The sequence below is a fragment of the Sciurus vulgaris genome (genome assembly GCF_902686455.1).
Source record: "Sciurus vulgaris genome assembly, chromosome: 16".
Taxonomy (NCBI): domain Eukaryota; kingdom Metazoa; phylum Chordata; class Mammalia; order Rodentia; family Sciuridae; genus Sciurus; species Sciurus vulgaris.
Window position 1 is genome coordinate 18495103 of NC_136477.1, and position 16974 is coordinate 18512076.

At 51.1% G+C, this 16974-nt stretch overlaps 2 protein-coding genes across 3 annotated transcripts; one reads left to right on the forward strand and one right to left on the reverse strand.

Annotated features, from left to right (window-relative positions):
• Positions 1 to 10222, reverse strand: BORCS8 (BLOC-1 related complex subunit 8). The gene is made up of 6 exons (XM_079116810.1): positions 9824 to 10222; positions 7477 to 7589; positions 6950 to 7014; positions 4090 to 4200; positions 2771 to 2846; positions 1 to 1102 (listed from the first exon to the last, which is right to left on the reverse strand). Exons 1-5 carry the CDS (start codon positions 9858 to 9860, stop codon positions 2813 to 2815), a joined length of 360 nt encoding a protein of 119 aa, XP_078972936.1. The 5' UTR covers positions 9861 to 10222; the 3' UTR covers positions 1 to 1102; positions 2771 to 2812.
• A 317-nt stretch (positions 10223 to 10539) lies between these two features.
• Positions 10540 to 16966, forward strand: RFXANK (regulatory factor X associated ankyrin containing protein). Of its 2 annotated transcripts, none has more exons than XM_079116788.1 (9): positions 10540 to 10658; positions 11347 to 11532; positions 13042 to 13122; positions 13235 to 13300; positions 13558 to 13658; positions 13828 to 13953; positions 14377 to 14443; positions 14809 to 14889; positions 16742 to 16966. In XM_079116788.1, exons 2-9 carry the CDS (start codon positions 11355 to 11357, stop codon positions 16810 to 16812), a joined length of 771 nt encoding a protein of 256 aa, XP_078972914.1. In that variant the 5' UTR covers positions 10540 to 10658; positions 11347 to 11354; the 3' UTR covers positions 16813 to 16966. The 2 variants fall into 2 exon arrangements, with proteins under 2 accessions (XP_078972914.1, XP_078972913.1); XM_079116787.1 differs by lacking the exon at positions 10540 to 10658 and adding an exon at positions 10737 to 10871.
• The last annotated feature ends 8 nt before the right edge of the window (positions 16967 to 16974 follow it).

The window sequence follows — 16974 nt, forward strand, 5'->3', positions numbered from 1 at the left end:
CCCAAACAAATCCATTCTGATCTTCCTGATACATTTTATTGGAGCAAATAATCCTGGGGTTAACATCTGCACACAGCTGGTCTTGGAGGTGTGTACACTGCAGACATGTGCAGTAGAATTCACAGGACTCAGCACTGGCTCTTCTGCAGTTACCTGCAGGAATAGCCTCAAAGCAATTATGGCAAAAAGGTAACTGAAGGCCTCATGAGACAGAAGAATTGAAATAAGTTAACTTCAGGTACAGCTGGATCCAGGTTGTCATGAAATGTTCTCAGGTGTCCCTCCTTCCATCTACCCAGTTCAACCACCCACCCTGGTGGAAGCACAGTTCCCATGCTTCCAGCAAAATCCCAAGAAGCCTCCCAATTAGGTCCCATTTATTTCTTTCTTTCCATCCCCCTTCTTCCCTCCCTCAGCCTATAGTACATGTTCAGTACAGCTTTCCTTGTCCAGATGGAGAAAGGGAGAACTAGAGAGGGCCAGCACCAGCCCCACATGGCCCAGCATGTCAGAGGCAGGTTGAGACCAAACGGGAGGCCTGAGCCAAGGCCTGCTCTTTAGCTGTATGACCTGACACAATTCACACCATCTTTTGGAGCCTCTCATTTCCCATCTGTACTTGGGGGAGATACCTGCCTAAAGGGATTGTCTGAGAATGACAGGAGATAACCCAGGCAGAGCATACCACACACAGTGGGTACACAATCAGGATTATCACGGGGGCAATTATTAATCCAAGAAACAGTGTCCATGGGTGGCAGGGGCAGGCCAGAGCACAGGAAGAAAAGGCATGTCTTGGGACAATTATGGCTGGCCCCGGAGGCTTCGGCAGGAGCAGGTCTGTGTTGGCCTAGGCTGCTTGGTCTTCAATCCCTCTGGGTCGCACAAGGTGGTGTCCAGGACCCAGCTCTAGTCAGGCTGGGCAGTGAGGAAGGAGTATGAGAGGCAGACCAAGGGCTAAAGAGTTGTTCCATGAGGAGCTTGGGCCGAGGACCATGTGACTCTCGGGGGTCAGAGGTCTAGGTGTGAATCCTGGTGCTTCTGGGCAGGGGTCTTGACCCTGGGCTGGCTGCCTTACTTATCTGAGCCTCGGTTTTCTCTTCTGTAAAGTGAGGTGATGTTGAGGTCATGGGACAGGACAGGCAGGGGATGACTTGATCTGTGAAGGTCTCTGAAGATCTGGAAGGGAGCCGCTTTGGGGAAAAGTGGATGGAAGCTCTGAGAGCGGGGAGGGGGTGAAAGAAAGAGGTCTGCAGGGACAAAAGTGAGATCAGAAGCCTTTACACAGCGGGGGCTCAGCAGCACAGGGGACAGGAGATGACACAGGAAAGGGAAGGACAACAGGGAGCGTTCATCAAGGGGGAGGGAGGAAACTGGTAGGGCTGTGACAGGGCCATGGGAGATGGCTGGAGCTAGGAGGGAGAGGGTGGGCGGGGCCCCGAGCTGGCAGGCGATGCTGGGGGGCACTGGGCAGGATGCTGACCCCTCAGGCAGCCTTTCCTGCTTCAGGCCCCCCAGATGGCCCCGAGGTGACCCCATGAACTGTGAAATTCCTCATGCTCCCAGGCCAACAGCCAGCCTTATGAGCAGGCACTCAATAAGTGCTCACTGACTGGAGCGCCCAGTAGCTGCTGAGTGTGGTGCCCAGCGAGTGCTGACTGGACACAGGTGAACTCTACGGCCTCCTGGCTCTGGGCGCTGCAGCTGAGGTGTGAGGCCTGTCTCAGCCCGCCTTCCCACAGCCTCTAAGAGGGCCTCATGGCACAGAGGCTGATCCCAGTGCTGGCAAACGGGCAAGGCTGTTGGTCCTCTGGATGCCTTGCACCTGCCACATCTACCCTCTGTGGGTACAGAACAACACACCAGGTCTTTCTCAGGGCCACTCTCCCTGCACGGTCACTTCACCTTCCAGGATCACACCTGTGCAGCCCTCCCTACAAGATCCTGGGCCTGCTCATGTCACTGACAGGTGGGATACCAATGGGAGGCTGGCCAAGCACTTTTGCACAGGGCGATGGTGTGAGTGCTACCTGCCTAGCACTTGGTCACCAGAAGCCCAGCTGGCCTGCTGGAGAGGCCTAGGGAGACCTGGACCCCACAGCCAACACACCAGTCAAGGGCCAGGTGGGAAGCCACCTGATATCTGGCTGTAGTTGAGTGTCCAATGAGTGCCCCCAGAACTGCTCAGTCCAAGTTACAGAATCGCACGTAGGGCCATGACTGGTTTTATAAGGTGTTACATTTGGGGATTGTTCGTCATGTACAATAGCTGACTGCTACAACACTCACCTGTTGTATCCTGTGCCCTCTTAGTCACCTAATAGGTAACCTTTACAGGAGGAAAAAAAGAGACCAGGGGGTGAGGGCACTGTAGGCTGGTGGTGCAGGGAGGGTTCCAGAGCTGAACGGACAACCTCCCCATGCTGGGATCTGCCTGAGAACGTGAGTGAAGCAATTGGCTAACCCTGGAGCTAGAGGAAATGTGGGCTCCCCTCTGAGCTTTGGGGTGGGGGAACCTCTGAGGTCAGGACAAGGCCTGTGACCTGGATAAGAGGCAGGAAGATGGCAGAGAGAAAGGGAGGAAGACGAACTGAGAAAGCCCCTGGACAGCACAAGCTCTGGGTCTGCAAATGTCTCCTGCCCACTCCTTGAAGCCACTCAACAAACCCAGTGAGAAGGCCTGGGGGTTAGACAAGCAGGTCCCTGCTCAGATGCCAAGTGGGTAGGTTAGTTCAGAGCAGAGGAGCTCACAGCCACCCTTGGCACTGACCTGGGTGTAGGGAGGCCAGGGGCCTTCAGGTTTCTTCCAGGATCAGGCTGAGGAGGGCGGGGGCAGTTCCTCAGGGCTGGAATAAAACACGTGAGGCCAGGTCAGAGGCCATGAGGCTGCTCAGCTGGGCAGGGGTACAAGTGTACATCACTGCTCTGCTCCCTCAAGACAGCTGGCCTTGGCCTTCAGGGCATCTTCTGTATACATGGGACCAGCCACCCACTTTGGAAGCAAGAGCTAGGGACCCACTCATGGAGGGCTGGGTGCATCACACTTGGCACTTGCAGAGAGGTGTGAATGGCACCTTACCCATGCCTTTCAGAAGCACAGACACTTTTGCAGCAGCAGCACAAGTAGGGTGCTGGATGGAGAGCACCGGAAATCAGCAGCTGGCTTTGGCTTCCGAGTGAACTCTAGTTCCTACTGCTGACACCAACCCAGCCTGCTCTTGCTGAAGAGCCAGCTCAGTCCCTCTCCTTCACGGGGAGGAAGGGGGCATGCCCACCACACCTGTGCACAAGGCTTTTCGTTCTCAACAATTCTCATGTCTTAGTTATGAGAAACAGCAACATAGATTTTTTTTTTCCTTTCTAAATGCCTGGTCGGGGGCGGGTAAGCACATTAGAGTTCCAACCTGCAGAAGTCGGATGCATCCCAAGGTCAAAGTCCAGCTTACGGCTCATGCATGTGTGTTCAAATGTATTTATTAAGTTATAATGAACATCAAAAGCAAAAAGAGCTACTTTTAGCTCCAAAAATTCCACCCCCGGGGCGCAAGCACTGTGCTTTTCATTTTCAGACTGTCTGGGCCTCAGCTCAAAGCCTCCCTCTGCTGGAGGGGACTACAGACGGGGCAGAGGGAGGCTCCTGCCCCCTCTCCATCTTGCTCACCTACTCCAGCCACCTGCCTCTCCAGTGTGTGCAGCTCCTAGGCCTCTGCACTCGTCCCTCCCCACACCACCAGCCCCCTGTCGCTCCGTCTGTGTGCTACTCAGGCCACCTCCTCGCTTGCCCCACATCACTCTGCTTCCTTTAGAGCACCTGAGGAATGCTCTCATCCATTATGTGCATACTTGGTTGCTGTGAGTCCCCATCTTGGTCACCACTGTGTCTCTAGTGCCCAGCTCTGAACTGGGCACACAGCAGAGCTCAAGATGTGGGTGCTACAGATGCCAAAGGACAAACAGAAGTCACCAGACACCATGAGATAAGAGAGTTTTCTAAGGAGCAAGAAGAGGCAGTTCCTGGCTGAGCTGGCAGACAGTCCTCACAGGGAACAGGCCGAGGCTGGCAACTGGATAGGTGGTCCCAGGAGCTACCTGTGGCCCTGGGCAGTGGCGTTCATGTGGTCTCGGATGCTGATGGCCTGTTTGAGCAGACCTTCGACACTGCGGAAGTACACGCTGCTGTCAACCAAGTTCTTGACGGCACTGAAATGGGAAGACAGCAGGATCAGCTCTGGATGCGTGCCAATGTGTCCCCCCAAACACTGGGGAGGCCACTGCCAAGTGCTTGGAGAAGGCCCTGGGTGGACCCAGAGCTCAGCAGGTGCCTGGGTGATTCCCTGGACCTCCCCAAGGTCAGAGTGGGCTCATGTGTTGGATTTTTGTGCTAAACACAGATATCAGTGACAGGGCACATGTGGCAAGACACGCTGTCATTTCGCCACTGCAAAACTAAAGTTTTGAAGGTGTATAAGCATGTAAAGATGGCCTCAAAAATATCTCAGAAGGGCTGAGGGCTGCAGCTCAGAATGCATGAGGCCCCAGGTTCCACCCCTAACACCACAGAGAACAATGACAAAGACATCGCTTTCTTTTTAGGCAACATACTCCTGCCTCTGAAGGAAACGTATTAACTCAGCAGGGAGAAGATCTAAAGGTGAGTTTGGACGGAATCATGATAAGCACCATCAATCAGTTATGCTGACTACAAAGCTGCACGAAGTTCTGGCACTGGTGCTGCACACTGATAAATGTGTAATGAAAACACCCTTCCAAGAGCACCAGAGAAAAACATCCCAAAGTTGTTCAGGGTCTTGCTGTGCCAAAAAGTTGCCTGAGTGGCATCATCTGCAGAAAAAAAAACAAAAGTGTCATTTTATTTTTATTTTTGTGGTGCTGGAAATGGAACGCAGGGCCTCACACATGCTAGGCATGTGCTCTCCCACTGAGCCACAACCCTGGCCCCAAGAGCCATTTTAAAGTTCTCCTATTAAAAACAAAAAGCACTCCCATTTATTATCAGTCAGGAACATGCATGAAAGTAGCAAATGGAATTGGGGTGCTGGCTGTCACCCCTGATTAGGCTAAAAGGCTGACTGGCTTCTGGGCCAAAGTTGTAAGGTAATGGTGGAAGGAGGATCTTAACTGGCTCACCTTTTCTTATTTTATTTTGTGGCTGTTATAGTTTAGATGTTATAGTTAGATGTGCCCCCAAAAGCTCATGTATGAGATAATGAGGCAAATTTAGAGGTGAAATGATCAGGTCCTGAGAGCCTTAACCTAATCAGTGCAGTAATCCACTGGAATGGATTAACTGAGTGGTAACTGTAGACAGGAAGGGTGTGGCCGGAGGCAGTGGGTCACTGGGGCATGCCTTTGGGGTATATATTTTGTGCCTGGTGAGGAGAGTTCTCTCTCCCCTTCCTGATGGCCATGTTCGGAGCTGACTTCCTCCTCCCACCTTCCTGCCATGATGTTCTGCCTTACCTAGAGTCTGGAGCAATGGTGTCAGCGCTCTGTGGATTGATACCATGAGCTGTAAATAAACTGGAGCTACATTGTTCTTGTCAAGTCTTTCAGTCACAGCAGTAAAAAAGCTGACTAAAATAGCCGGTGCTGAGAATGAAACCCAGGCCCTCACACATGCTACACAAGTGCTTTACCACAGAGCTATAGAATCCCAGCCCTTAATTCATTCTTTTTTTTTTTTTTTTTGGGGGGGGGGGGAGGGGTGTGGTGATATACCAGGGATATACCAGGGATTGAACTCAGGGGCACTCAACCACTGAGCCACATCCCCAGCCCTATTTTGTATCTTATTTAGAGACAGGGTCTCACTGAGTTGCTTAGTGTCTTGCTTTTGCTGAGGCAGGCTTTGAACTCTCCATCCTCCTGCCTCAGCCTCCTGAGCTGCTGGGATTACAGGCATGCCCCCAACCACTCATTCTTTTCTTAATGGTGCTAGGGATCCAACCCAGGGGTGTTCTACCCCTAAGCTACATCCCCAGCCCTGCTGCTAAATTGTCAAGGTTGGGCTCAAACTTGTGATCCTCCCTCCTGTACCACTGTGCCTCGCTTAATTCACTCATCTTAATGTCACCAAACGCAGTCAGCTTTTCTTATGTTTGATTGCCCATCTTCATAAACATCTTGCTAATACAAGCTCACCACTGAATAATTTTCCTGAATTTCTAGACCATTTTTAACATTTTTCAATTCTACACCAACCATTTAGTAATGCTTAACTGTTTGAAACAAAAGATGTGGGACTGACTGGGGGTGTAGCGCAGTGGTAGGGCCTAGCATGTGCTTAGCACATAGGAGGCCCTGGGCTCCATCAACAGCACCACAAAAAAGGAACCAAAAATTTTAAAAATACAAATAAACAAGAGCCAAGGGTGTGGCTCAGTGATAGAATGCCTGTTTATTAGCATTCTTAAGCCCTGGATTCCACCCCCAGCATCAAAAATAAAACAAAAACAGTGACTTGACTCAAGAATTTTAATTTCTCACCTTCCCAGCAAAACTTGATTTGTTCATGTAACTAATCTTCCGAAATTTTCCATTTGCTACAAATGGAAAAAGTCCATGGTGGCCCACCTCTTCTTTGTAACCTGAAGATTTAGAGAAAGCTAAACAAAAAACTAAAAAGTCTATTTGTGTTTTGGGCCCACCCCCAGCTGTCATTCACTTACTGCCCTGGATGGAAGCAAAAAATGTTGGTGGCCCTTCCCAGAATCCTTATCACTCTGAGCTGTAACATAGAGGGGCTCAGTGTGCACAGGCCTAGGCTGGAATCCACCACGTGGCCAGGTGAATAATGATGCAGTTCCCACATCTCCAGTAAGGTGAGTTTGGCAGGGCAGGGCTCATGGGGTAGCAGGCGAGGAATGCCCCTGAATGCCCAGAGGCCAGAGTTGTGCAGGCTGGCCCTGGTGATGGGACTGTGGCTCACCTGCAGGCGTACTCTACAGTGTAAATGGCTCCCTGGCTCTGCTCTTCCCACCGCTGCATGTCCGCCTGAGGGGGGTTGAGGGGAACTGTTAGTAGGGGAGGTTACCTCCCAGAGGGCTCCCCCAGTTCTATTTTTCTTTTGTGATACAGGGTATGGAACCCAGGCCCTCAAGCATGTTAGGCCAGCACTCTAACCCTGAGCCACACCCCCAGTGACCAGAGATTTTTCATCCTGAAACTACCCTCCCCCAAGGATGCTCTGGAACAACTGGATTTCACACCTCAGGAACTTTGCAATGGCTGGCCTCTCTGCCTAGCACAGCCTTCCCTGGGGTCTTCAGTTATTATGCAGGTTATTAACTAACGCAGACCATGATGTCTCCTTTAAAACCTGCTCCAGATCTATCCACCCATGGTTTGACTTGACTCAGCTACAACATGCTTCCTTGCTGGTGCCCCCGACAGCCCCTGCTCCACACAACAGGCACCAGGAAGAGATCCATAGCAGAGAGCAGCATGGGGGCTTACCTTGTGCTGGGCCAGCTCAGGCAGAGAGCGGCGAACATGCTCCTGCAGCCGGTACAGGGCCACAGATGGCTCATTGGCCAGGACATAGACGCTCTCAGTGAACTTGTCCGTGACTGGGTCCAGGGTCAACAGTCAGTAGGGAGGAGGCAGAGACAAGGGAACAAAACATCAGGCTTCTGATTACTCAACTATGAGTAAGAGCAGAGAAGAGCAGCTAAAGTCTCCCCCAGCAGCTATGTTACCTGAAGCCACAGGGTTGGACTAGAAATGGTCACAGCAGGACATTACTCACAGGGGACCTTAACACATACTGTGAATTTGGTCTTTTCTCTCCCAAACAAATTTGTAGTTGATCTGCCCACTCAGATCCTCTCAAATTATTTTTACCACAATTACACACCTGAGACTCTTCTTCAGATAGTCTGCAGGACCCAAAAGGGCCTGGAAGCCTCCAGCCCTGGATGGCCCTCAGTCATAACTGACCAGTGCAGCATATGCAAGCCTGTGTCTGTATCCTTCAGTGAGTGCTGGGGCAACTTGGAGGCACGTCTATCCTTATAAGCTCCCCTGAGGGACCGGGCAGAGATCCCCCTCTGTGGGTTTTACCTGAGGTCATCCTTAACCCTGTCCTCTTTCCCCTTCCCCCTGCATATTTCTCTTGGTAAGTTAATTGCACAGGGTCAATTAACCCTGTCCTCTTTCCCCTTCCCCCTGCATATTTCTCTTGGTAAGTTAATTGCACAGGGTCAATTAACTTGGTAAGTTAATCTTCCCCAGGTTCAGCTTCAACAAAAGGCATTCCCAGCCAGCCAGTAGTTTCTACCCTTCCTATCCCATCATGAATCTGCTGGTTTCACCACAAAACAAAGCCTGTGTCTCACTTACTTTTTCCCTATGTGGTACAGAGGAGAACCCAGGGCCTTCTGCACACCAGGCAAGTGCTCTAATCACACCACAGCCCCCAGTGACCGTTTGCTACAGAGATGGACAATGCTGTTGTTGCCAACTGTGATTGTCAAGGGGAGAACTTATAAGCATCTGAGTCAGGGGAAGCCACACAGGACTCTGATCTATGTGGGTTGGTCTAGCTCACCTCTGTGCCCTAAATGGAGAGTTAGGAGGGGGCAGAAGGAGGAAGTCTGGAATTTAAAGGGGTGACTTGGCACTGTCCCTCCATAACAATGTCCGTTCTGTGGTTCTAAATGCTTATGAGCATGTGCGAAGACTTGGTGGCAGCACGGGGCAAAAGGAGGCAATGCATACTTTTTCTTCAACTCTGCCTGGGGAAAAAAGGGTACTTCTTTTTTGTCTTCCTCGATTTGAAAATAGCATAGTAGTAATTTATAATACAGTATTTTTTTAATGGAGAATTAAATGTACTTGTGTCTTCTAAATAATACCTAAGAAGTACCTTGTGAAATAACAAAACGTTTATTATGTAAAAAGTTTGTGAGGGTTAGGGGTGGAGCTTGGTGGTAGAGCGCTTGCCTAATACTTAAAGACTCGGATTCAATCACCAGCACCAAAAACTTTATAAATTTTTTAAAAAATAAAAGTAGTTTGTGGGGCTGGGGTCGTGGCTCAGTGGTAGAGTGCCTGCCTAGCATGTGTGAGGCACTGGGTTCGATTCTCATGCACCACAAAAAAAAAAAAAAAAAAAAAAAAAAAAAATTAAAAATAAAGGTCCATCAACAACTAAAAAAATATTTAGCCTGGAGCAGTGGCTTACACCTGTAATCCCAGTGGCTCAGAAGGGTGAGGCAGAAGGATCACGAGTTCAAAGCCAGCCTCAGCAATTTAGCGAGGGTCTAAGCAACTCAGTGAGACCCTGTCTGTAAATAAAATACAAAATAGGGCTGGGGATGTGACTCAGTGGTTGAGTGCCCCTAAATTCAATCCCCGATACCCCCATATATGTGTGTGTGTGTGTGTGTGTGTGTGTGTGTGTGTGTATTTTTTAAGTAGTTCGTGGAACTCTATACGATTTATAAATATTTGACAAGCCCTTATAAACATACACAAATATCTACATATCTAAAGAAACAAGGAAACAATGCGCACAGCGATTATCACGCCCCTTAAGTTCTTCCAGTATACTACAAATATCCGGCTATTGAAACGCTACAACAATCCTTCCGGGAACTATACCCCCATTTTACAGATAACAAAATGAAGCACAGAGATTTTTAAAGATTTCAGAACTAGTCAGCGGGAGAGCTGGGATTCCACGGCAGTTGTCACTGCGCGTCCCCGCATGCTCCCTCGGTTCCTCTGCCACGTCCGCCCTTTCTCAATTCAGCCTCGGAGCGCTTCTGTCCCCGTCCTCCTGTCCGGGGCCCTGCCCCACCTTTCTTCCCCTTGAGCTGCATCTCTGGTTCCTCCATGGCTACAGCAGCCGGCAGGATAGGACAGGAACCGGAAGTCCAGAGGCTGGGACTCTACTTAAGTTTTCCCTGCGAAAACCGGCCGCAGCAGGGCTTCAGTTCCGGTATAGTTGGCTTGCCCTGCCTGCTCCTCCTCCTCCTCCTCCTGGGACAGGAAAGGGGCTTAAAGTGCGAGATTAAAGAGAAAGAGGTACCCTGAGGGCGGGTGAAGGGGGCGAGATACCCCCTGAGACTCCAGGAAGGATAACTAGGCGAAGAGGCAAGAACTCCCTCACTTCCCAAAGCAGACCCCCTTTTCCCGGAGCAGACGAATTGAAGAAAAACACCACGCATTGCCCACTCCGGTCCGCAAAAACGCCCTCCTTTTGCCCCACTGTTGCCATTAAGTCCCTCCCTGCACAAGCTTATAAGATCCTAGGAGACAGAAAGGACGTTGTTATGGAAGGGGACAGCAGAACTAAGTCGCCCCTTTAAATTTCAGATGCCCCGCCCTCTTCTCCCCATCCCTCCATCCTCGGCCTTGAGAAAGCTCCGCCTGTCGATTCGTGACAGGAGCCGATTGGTTTCTTGTGGAAAAGTCTGTGGGCGGAGCTGGGAATGAGGAAGACCAGGCGCAACGAATTTCTCAGAGATCTCCGAGGCCTCTCCCTCCGCCCCGCGCTAAACCCGGGCGAGGAGAACGCGCAGGCGCAACTGCGCCAGTTAGGCCCCAGCGGAAGCCACGCCCCTCCCCCAAGTCTTAAAGGGCTGGAAGCGGCTCCTACTGCTCCGGCTCTTTCGCACTTTTGGGGGGCGGAGGTGCGCAGGCGCAGTGGGGGAGTATTGGGGTGGGGGTAGTGGTCGCGTATCAAGTTGCTCACTGTCCGGGCAGAGGAAGCCTGAGCGTTGAGGGTCCGGACTCCAGCCTGCCCCCCGCTACATCCATTGAAGGAGAAAAGTTTGTGAATTGGGTCCCCAAGTTTTGGGGGACCCGGGCTTACGACGCGGGGGGACAGAGGAGGTTTGTGGGAGGTGAGTGGACCTCCTGGGTCGGTTTGAGAAGCGCGGGTGGGACTGGAAACAATCGCATCTTTTGTTGAGCCTTAACTCATTTCGGGGGACCCGCACCAAACAACCAGAGGGACTATTTATTGAGCTCTCCCCCATCAGGCATTCTACTGTACTATTTACGGACGTGATTTCTTTTAGGCCTCATTCCTTCCTTTTATTGAGGAGGAAACTGAGGTTCAGCGAGGTTAAATCACATGCCCTAGTTTTCAGTCAATAAGGGGGAATTCGAATCCTGATAGCTGATTTCAGAGCCCAGGCATGAAAGCATAGCATGTCGCAGGTGGCTTGATGGTGGAGAAGAGTGGGCCTATAAAGTAGCTGGACTCTGATTTTGACATCCCAGCACTGGCCATTATCGCGAATCTCAGTTTATCCACCCCAGAAGTGACTACTTGATAGTTATTGATAATTATCTATTCCCTTCTGGAGATTCCAGCTTCCCCTATGGAACCCACCCAGCCTGCAGAGAACCTCATTCTGACCCAGCAGTCCCCCACTGCAGAAGTTGGGGACCCTGAAGATCATGGGGTTGAAACCCCGGATGGCTCAGACACTGTGGTCCTTAGACTCTTCCCCTGCACCGCAGAGCCTGAAGCAGACGCCAGTGTCTCCTCACTGCAGGGTAAGGTAACACCTCTGGAACTGGCCCCCTGGGCTTTGATGATGGTGGGATGTCAAGCCCCAGATGAAACCTCTGTCTTCATGACCCAATACTTAGGACATTTTCTCTTTTCTCTCCACCCTCTGAGAGTTGTTTACTTGTTTTTAACAAGGTCGTTTTCTGATTTTTTTGTTTTGTTTTGTTTTGTCTGTACTGGGAATTGAACCCAGGGGTGCTCTACCTAACTGAGCTACCTCCCCAGTTCTTTTTATTATTTATTTTGAGACAGGGTCTTACTAAGTTGCCCAGGCTGGCTTCAGACTTTGATCCTCTTGCCTCAGCTTCCCGGGTAGCCGGATCACAGGTGTGCACCCAGCTCTTATATTTTGTTATTGTGGCAAAATATACATAACCTGAAATTTACTACTTGAACCAGAACTGCAATAAAATTCGGTGGCATTTAACACATTCACAATGTCGTACAACCATCATATCTCTCTAGTTCCACAATATTTTTATCACCCCAATAGGAAACTCTGTGACTGTGAGCAGTCACTCTTCATTTCCCCTCCCCTAATCCCTGAAAATTACCTGCTCTCTATCTCTGTGGACTCACCTGATCTGATTGTCTTTATCAATGGCTTTGTCGATGGCCTTTTGTGTCTGCCATCTTTCATTCATCATGTGCTCGGTTCATCTGGGTTGCAGTATGGACCGGAGGATCAGGCCTTCATCCCCATTCGTGGCTGAATACTATTCCATTACTATCCTCTGACCTCAGCCGCCCAAGTTCTGGGATTGCAGGTGTGCGCCACTGTGCTTGTTGGGCCACCTTTTGTTTATCCATCATCCAATGGTTGGATATTCTGGGTTGTTTCCTTTTTGGGTACTGTGACTAGTTCTGCTATGAACATTCACGTACAAGTGTTGGTTTGAGCTCCTGTTTTCAGCTTTTTGGCATGGATATGTAGGAATGGAATTTGGGGTCATATGGTGATCCTGTGTAACTTATTGAGAAACTGAGAGTTTCTTTTTGAGTGAAGTCCTTGAAAGTAACCAATTTTTCTCACCCCAGGATCTTTGTATGGGAATGATTTCCCTATCATTTTCCTAGAGCTAGTTTCTTCAACTTGCCAGGATCTGAGCTGGTCTCAACCCAGAGCCACCACCTTCGACCATTTTATCTAAGATGGATCCACCTCCTGCCTCCTCCTTTCTAGTCCTTTTTACTGACTTTTTACTTCTGATTACTTATTTCAACTTGAGGCTTTATTCTCCCCTATCGATTCTATGTCCCTATGTCTGATGCACTTGCCTGTGGGCTCCTTGAATGCAGGGACTTTGTTTTGTGAGCTGAGAACATCGCCAGGCCTGGAGAACAAAACTGAACCTGGGTAGCCAGGGGGCTGGAGTGAGGGCCTGGTGGAAGCTCAGGCACAAATCTTGGTAGATCTGAGCCTAGAGGATCTGACTGGAAGGCCCAGTGACATACACCAAGGGGAAACTGAGACCCTTCCTCTCTTCCGGCAGGGAGCTCCCTGAAGCACTCTACGACCCTCACCAACCGGCAGCGAGGGAATGAGGTCTCAGCCCTGCCAGCCACCCTAGACTGTGAGTAGGGCCCCATGAGGGTGGAAGGAACTGAGGGGAGCCATTTTGAATGGGTATCTGCGGTGCTCAGAGGCCATGGGTTAAGAGAAGACTGTCTCCTTCTGGCCCCCAGCACTGTCCATCCACCAGCTTGCTGCACAGGGGGAGCTGAGCCAGCTAAAGGAACACCTGAGGAAAGGTGCGTGTCCACACACATGCTGGCATGTCGGCCTGTCTGGTGTGTGCATGTGGGCTCTGCGTGCCCACTCACACTGATGATGACTTGTGAGTGCCCGCATGTGTGCCTGTGTCTCCACATGTACGTGAGTATGTCATGTGTGTACCCACGTGTTTAACTGCCCCCATGTCCAGCCCCAGACCCTGTCTTATCCCCACTCTGGTGACACTGGGGAGAGGGCAGGAGTGCAATCTGGTGATACCACTCCCACCTGCTAGGTGACAACCTCATCAACAGGCCGGATGAGCGTGGCTTCACTCCCCTCATCTGGGCTTCTGCCTTTGGAGAGATCGAGACCGTCCGCTTCTTGCTCGAGTGGGTGCGTCTCAGCCTAGCTGGGGGGTTCCTGGGGACCTGAGGGCTGGCTGAAGTTTCAGCTGCTTCTTCTGGTTCCCTGTCCGTGAGATGGGGCTGCTCTGCTGGGGGACCCCAGGATCCCAGGGAATGTCCCCATGTCTCCCATCACTACCCACTCTGCTCCCCCCTAGGGTGCCGACCCCCACATCCTTGCCAAGGAGCGGGAGAGCGCCCTGTCACTGGCCAGCATGGGTGGCTACACGGATATTGTGGGGCTGCTGCTCGAGCGTGATGTGGACATCAACATCTATGACTGGGTGAGGTGCCCCACCCTGGCTCCTCATGGTTGCCTGGCCTCTATTCCTACCCTCCAGTATTTATGGAGTACCTGCGAGATGCCAGGCCTGTTCTGGGTGCTGGGAACACAAAACAGACTCATGCTCACACCTGGTAGAGTTCCCAGCCTGGGAAGACAGACACTTAAATGGGCAATTGAGAGATAATGAATAGCAGTGTGAAGGCAGGTGCACAGGCAGCCACAGGAGCCCAGAGGTGGCCAAGGGAGGTCAGGGAGGGCTTCATGGAGGAAGAGGCATCTAAGTTGAGAAACAGGAGAAAGATGGGTGAGGTGATGAATGGGAAGAGGTACCATACTTAGTTGGAAACCAGAGATTTTGCGGCATCTTGAGAACTGGAAGAAGATAGAGCATTCGTTTCTCCATGCCTTCACCCCCTGACAGAATGGAGGGACACCACTGCTGTACGCTGTGCGTGGGAACCACGTGAAGTGCGTTGAGGCCTTGCTGGGTAAGTAAGAGTACAGATGGGCCCTGGTGGCCCAGACCCCATCTGGCCCTGTGGGCTCCCTGAACTTTTGCATGGCTCGTCACCACCCGTTTTACCTAGAGGGTGGATTTGGAGCAGGAGGTGGTAGGAGAGCACGTGTTCTGGGTCTGGCTAATTGACTTGAGCCCTACTCTCCAAGCCTCAGGGACTCCAGAGACATTCTCTGGAAGAAACTGAAGCTCGAAGAGGCCAGGTCCTTGTCCAAGGTCACAAAGGCAATGAGCAACCCGTGGCTGCACCATGAGGCATCAGGACTGGCCCTCTTGAGTCCCCAAACCCCATTCTGGGCTTCCATCTCCAGCCCCATTGTCTGCTCTGCTTTGCAGCCCGGGGTGCCGATCTCACCACTGAGGCAGACTCTGGGTACACCCCTATGGACCTCGCCGTGGCTCTGGGATATCGGAAAGGTAGGCCTGAGACATGGGACAGTGGTGAGGACTCATAGGTGGGTGACACAAAGGGGTACGTGGGACATCTCAGTTGTCAGATGCTGGCAGTGTGTTCATGTTAGCAGACATGGAGCACCAATGTATACCTGGCCTGGGCATATCCTGGCTCTTGGTACTCCCGTGTGGGAGGATAGAGACACCAGTGCATGTCAGTGACCAGAGCTATAATTGGGGGATAGGCACCAAGAAGCCCAAACGAGGTCCCAGCCCAGTCCTAGGATGTATCTTAGTCTGTTTTCTGTTGCTATAACAGAATACCTGAGATTGGGTAATATGTAAAGAAAAAAGATTTATTTTGGCTCATGGTTCTGGAGGTTGAAAAACCCAAGATTGGGCATCCACATCTGGTGAGGGCCTCATACTGCTTCAACTCAGTGGAAAGAAGGACAGTGGGTTTGTGTGAAGAAGCAAAACATGAAGGGCAGCCTTGCTTTAAAACCCGTTCTCACAGTAACCAGCCCAGTCCCACAATAGTGAGAAAAGGTATTAATCTGTTCATGAAGGTTCCACCTCAGTGATCCAAACACCTCCTAATAGGCCTCCCAACACCACATTAGGACCAAGCCTGGACATGAATTTGCTAGAGACAGCAGATCCTAAGTTCTAGCATCTGTATACATGTATGTGGGTGCGCTTATGTTCATGCACACATGAAACAGCAAGGTGGCCAGGGTGCACTTCTGGGGGACTTCAGAAGGACTTCACTGCATCCAGGTATGAGAAGGGTACAGAAGCCTGGCAGGGCCAGATCACCAAGAGGGAGTTGGGCTGGGCCACAGTGCTTGGGGCCACGGAGCCCAACCCTGTCCATGGCAGGAGGTAGGTATGAGCCGGGGGGCCATACACAAACCCAAGTTTGACTCCCCACTTCCCCACCCATAAAATGGGGAGATCCTAGTAGGGCACAGTGGCTCACACCTATAATCCCAGCGGCTCAGGAGGCTGAGGCAGGAGGATTGCGAGTTCAAAATCAGCCTCAGTGAAAGTGCAGCGCTAAGCAACTCAGTGAGACCCTGTCTATAGAGAAAATACAAAATAGGGCTGGGGATGTGGCTCAGTGGCCAAGTACCTCCGAGTTCAATCATTGATACCAAAAAAAAAAAGGGAGGTGAGGGAGAGATCTTAACCATCTCCTGGTTGGCGGAGGAATTAAGGGCTCAGGAAATATCCCACCTCCCTTTGGACAGTTTTATTCTATTTGAGATAGATATCATTCCTCACAGACCCTGTACTACTTTTCATAAAAATCACAACTCACCTATTTTGTTTGGTAAAGACATATTTTATAACTCCAAAAGGCTCAAGAAAGGCATTACAAGGCTGGGTGCAGTGGTAATGCCTGTAATCCCAGCAACTTGGGAGGATCACAAGTTTGAGGCTAGCCTGGGCAACTTAGACCCTGTCTCAAAAATAAAAAGGGCAGGGGGTACAGCTCAGAGCACCCCCTGAGTTTGAAAGCAGGGAGGATACATTTCTAGAGCTGGGAGTGAGGCTCAGTGTTGAGCACTTGCTTATCATTTGAGGCCCTGAGTTTCACCCCCAACACTGAAGAGAAGGGAGGAAGGAAGGAAGGACGGGAATTTTTACAATCTAATGGAATTTGAGGTTTCTGGGATGAGGCCTTCATCCTGCCCCCCTTGCTCTGGGAGGGGCTTGGACCCTATTGTTTATACAGTGGGTCTTCCAGTCAGGCCCCAGCCTGGAAAGCCCTGGTTCATCCCCCAGTTGGAGGTGCAGGTTGGCATGGTGCCTCTGCAGCTTCCTTTCCAGCTTTTTCCTGCAGCCACCTTTTCTCCCCCCACATCTCCAGTGCAACAGGTAATCGAGAACCACATCCTCAAACTGTTCCACAGCAACCTGGGGCCCACCGACCCCGAGTGACGGCTGCCTGCAGGGGATGCAGACACTCAGGGAACCAAATGGTTGACCCAGAGCTGGGAGAACCCAGAACTGGCTTCAAAGGCAGCTCCTGGACAGGCAGTGGGAGGGGATCCTTCCTAAGAGGAACCAATAAACCTTCTGTGCAGAAATTAAAGGCCTTTG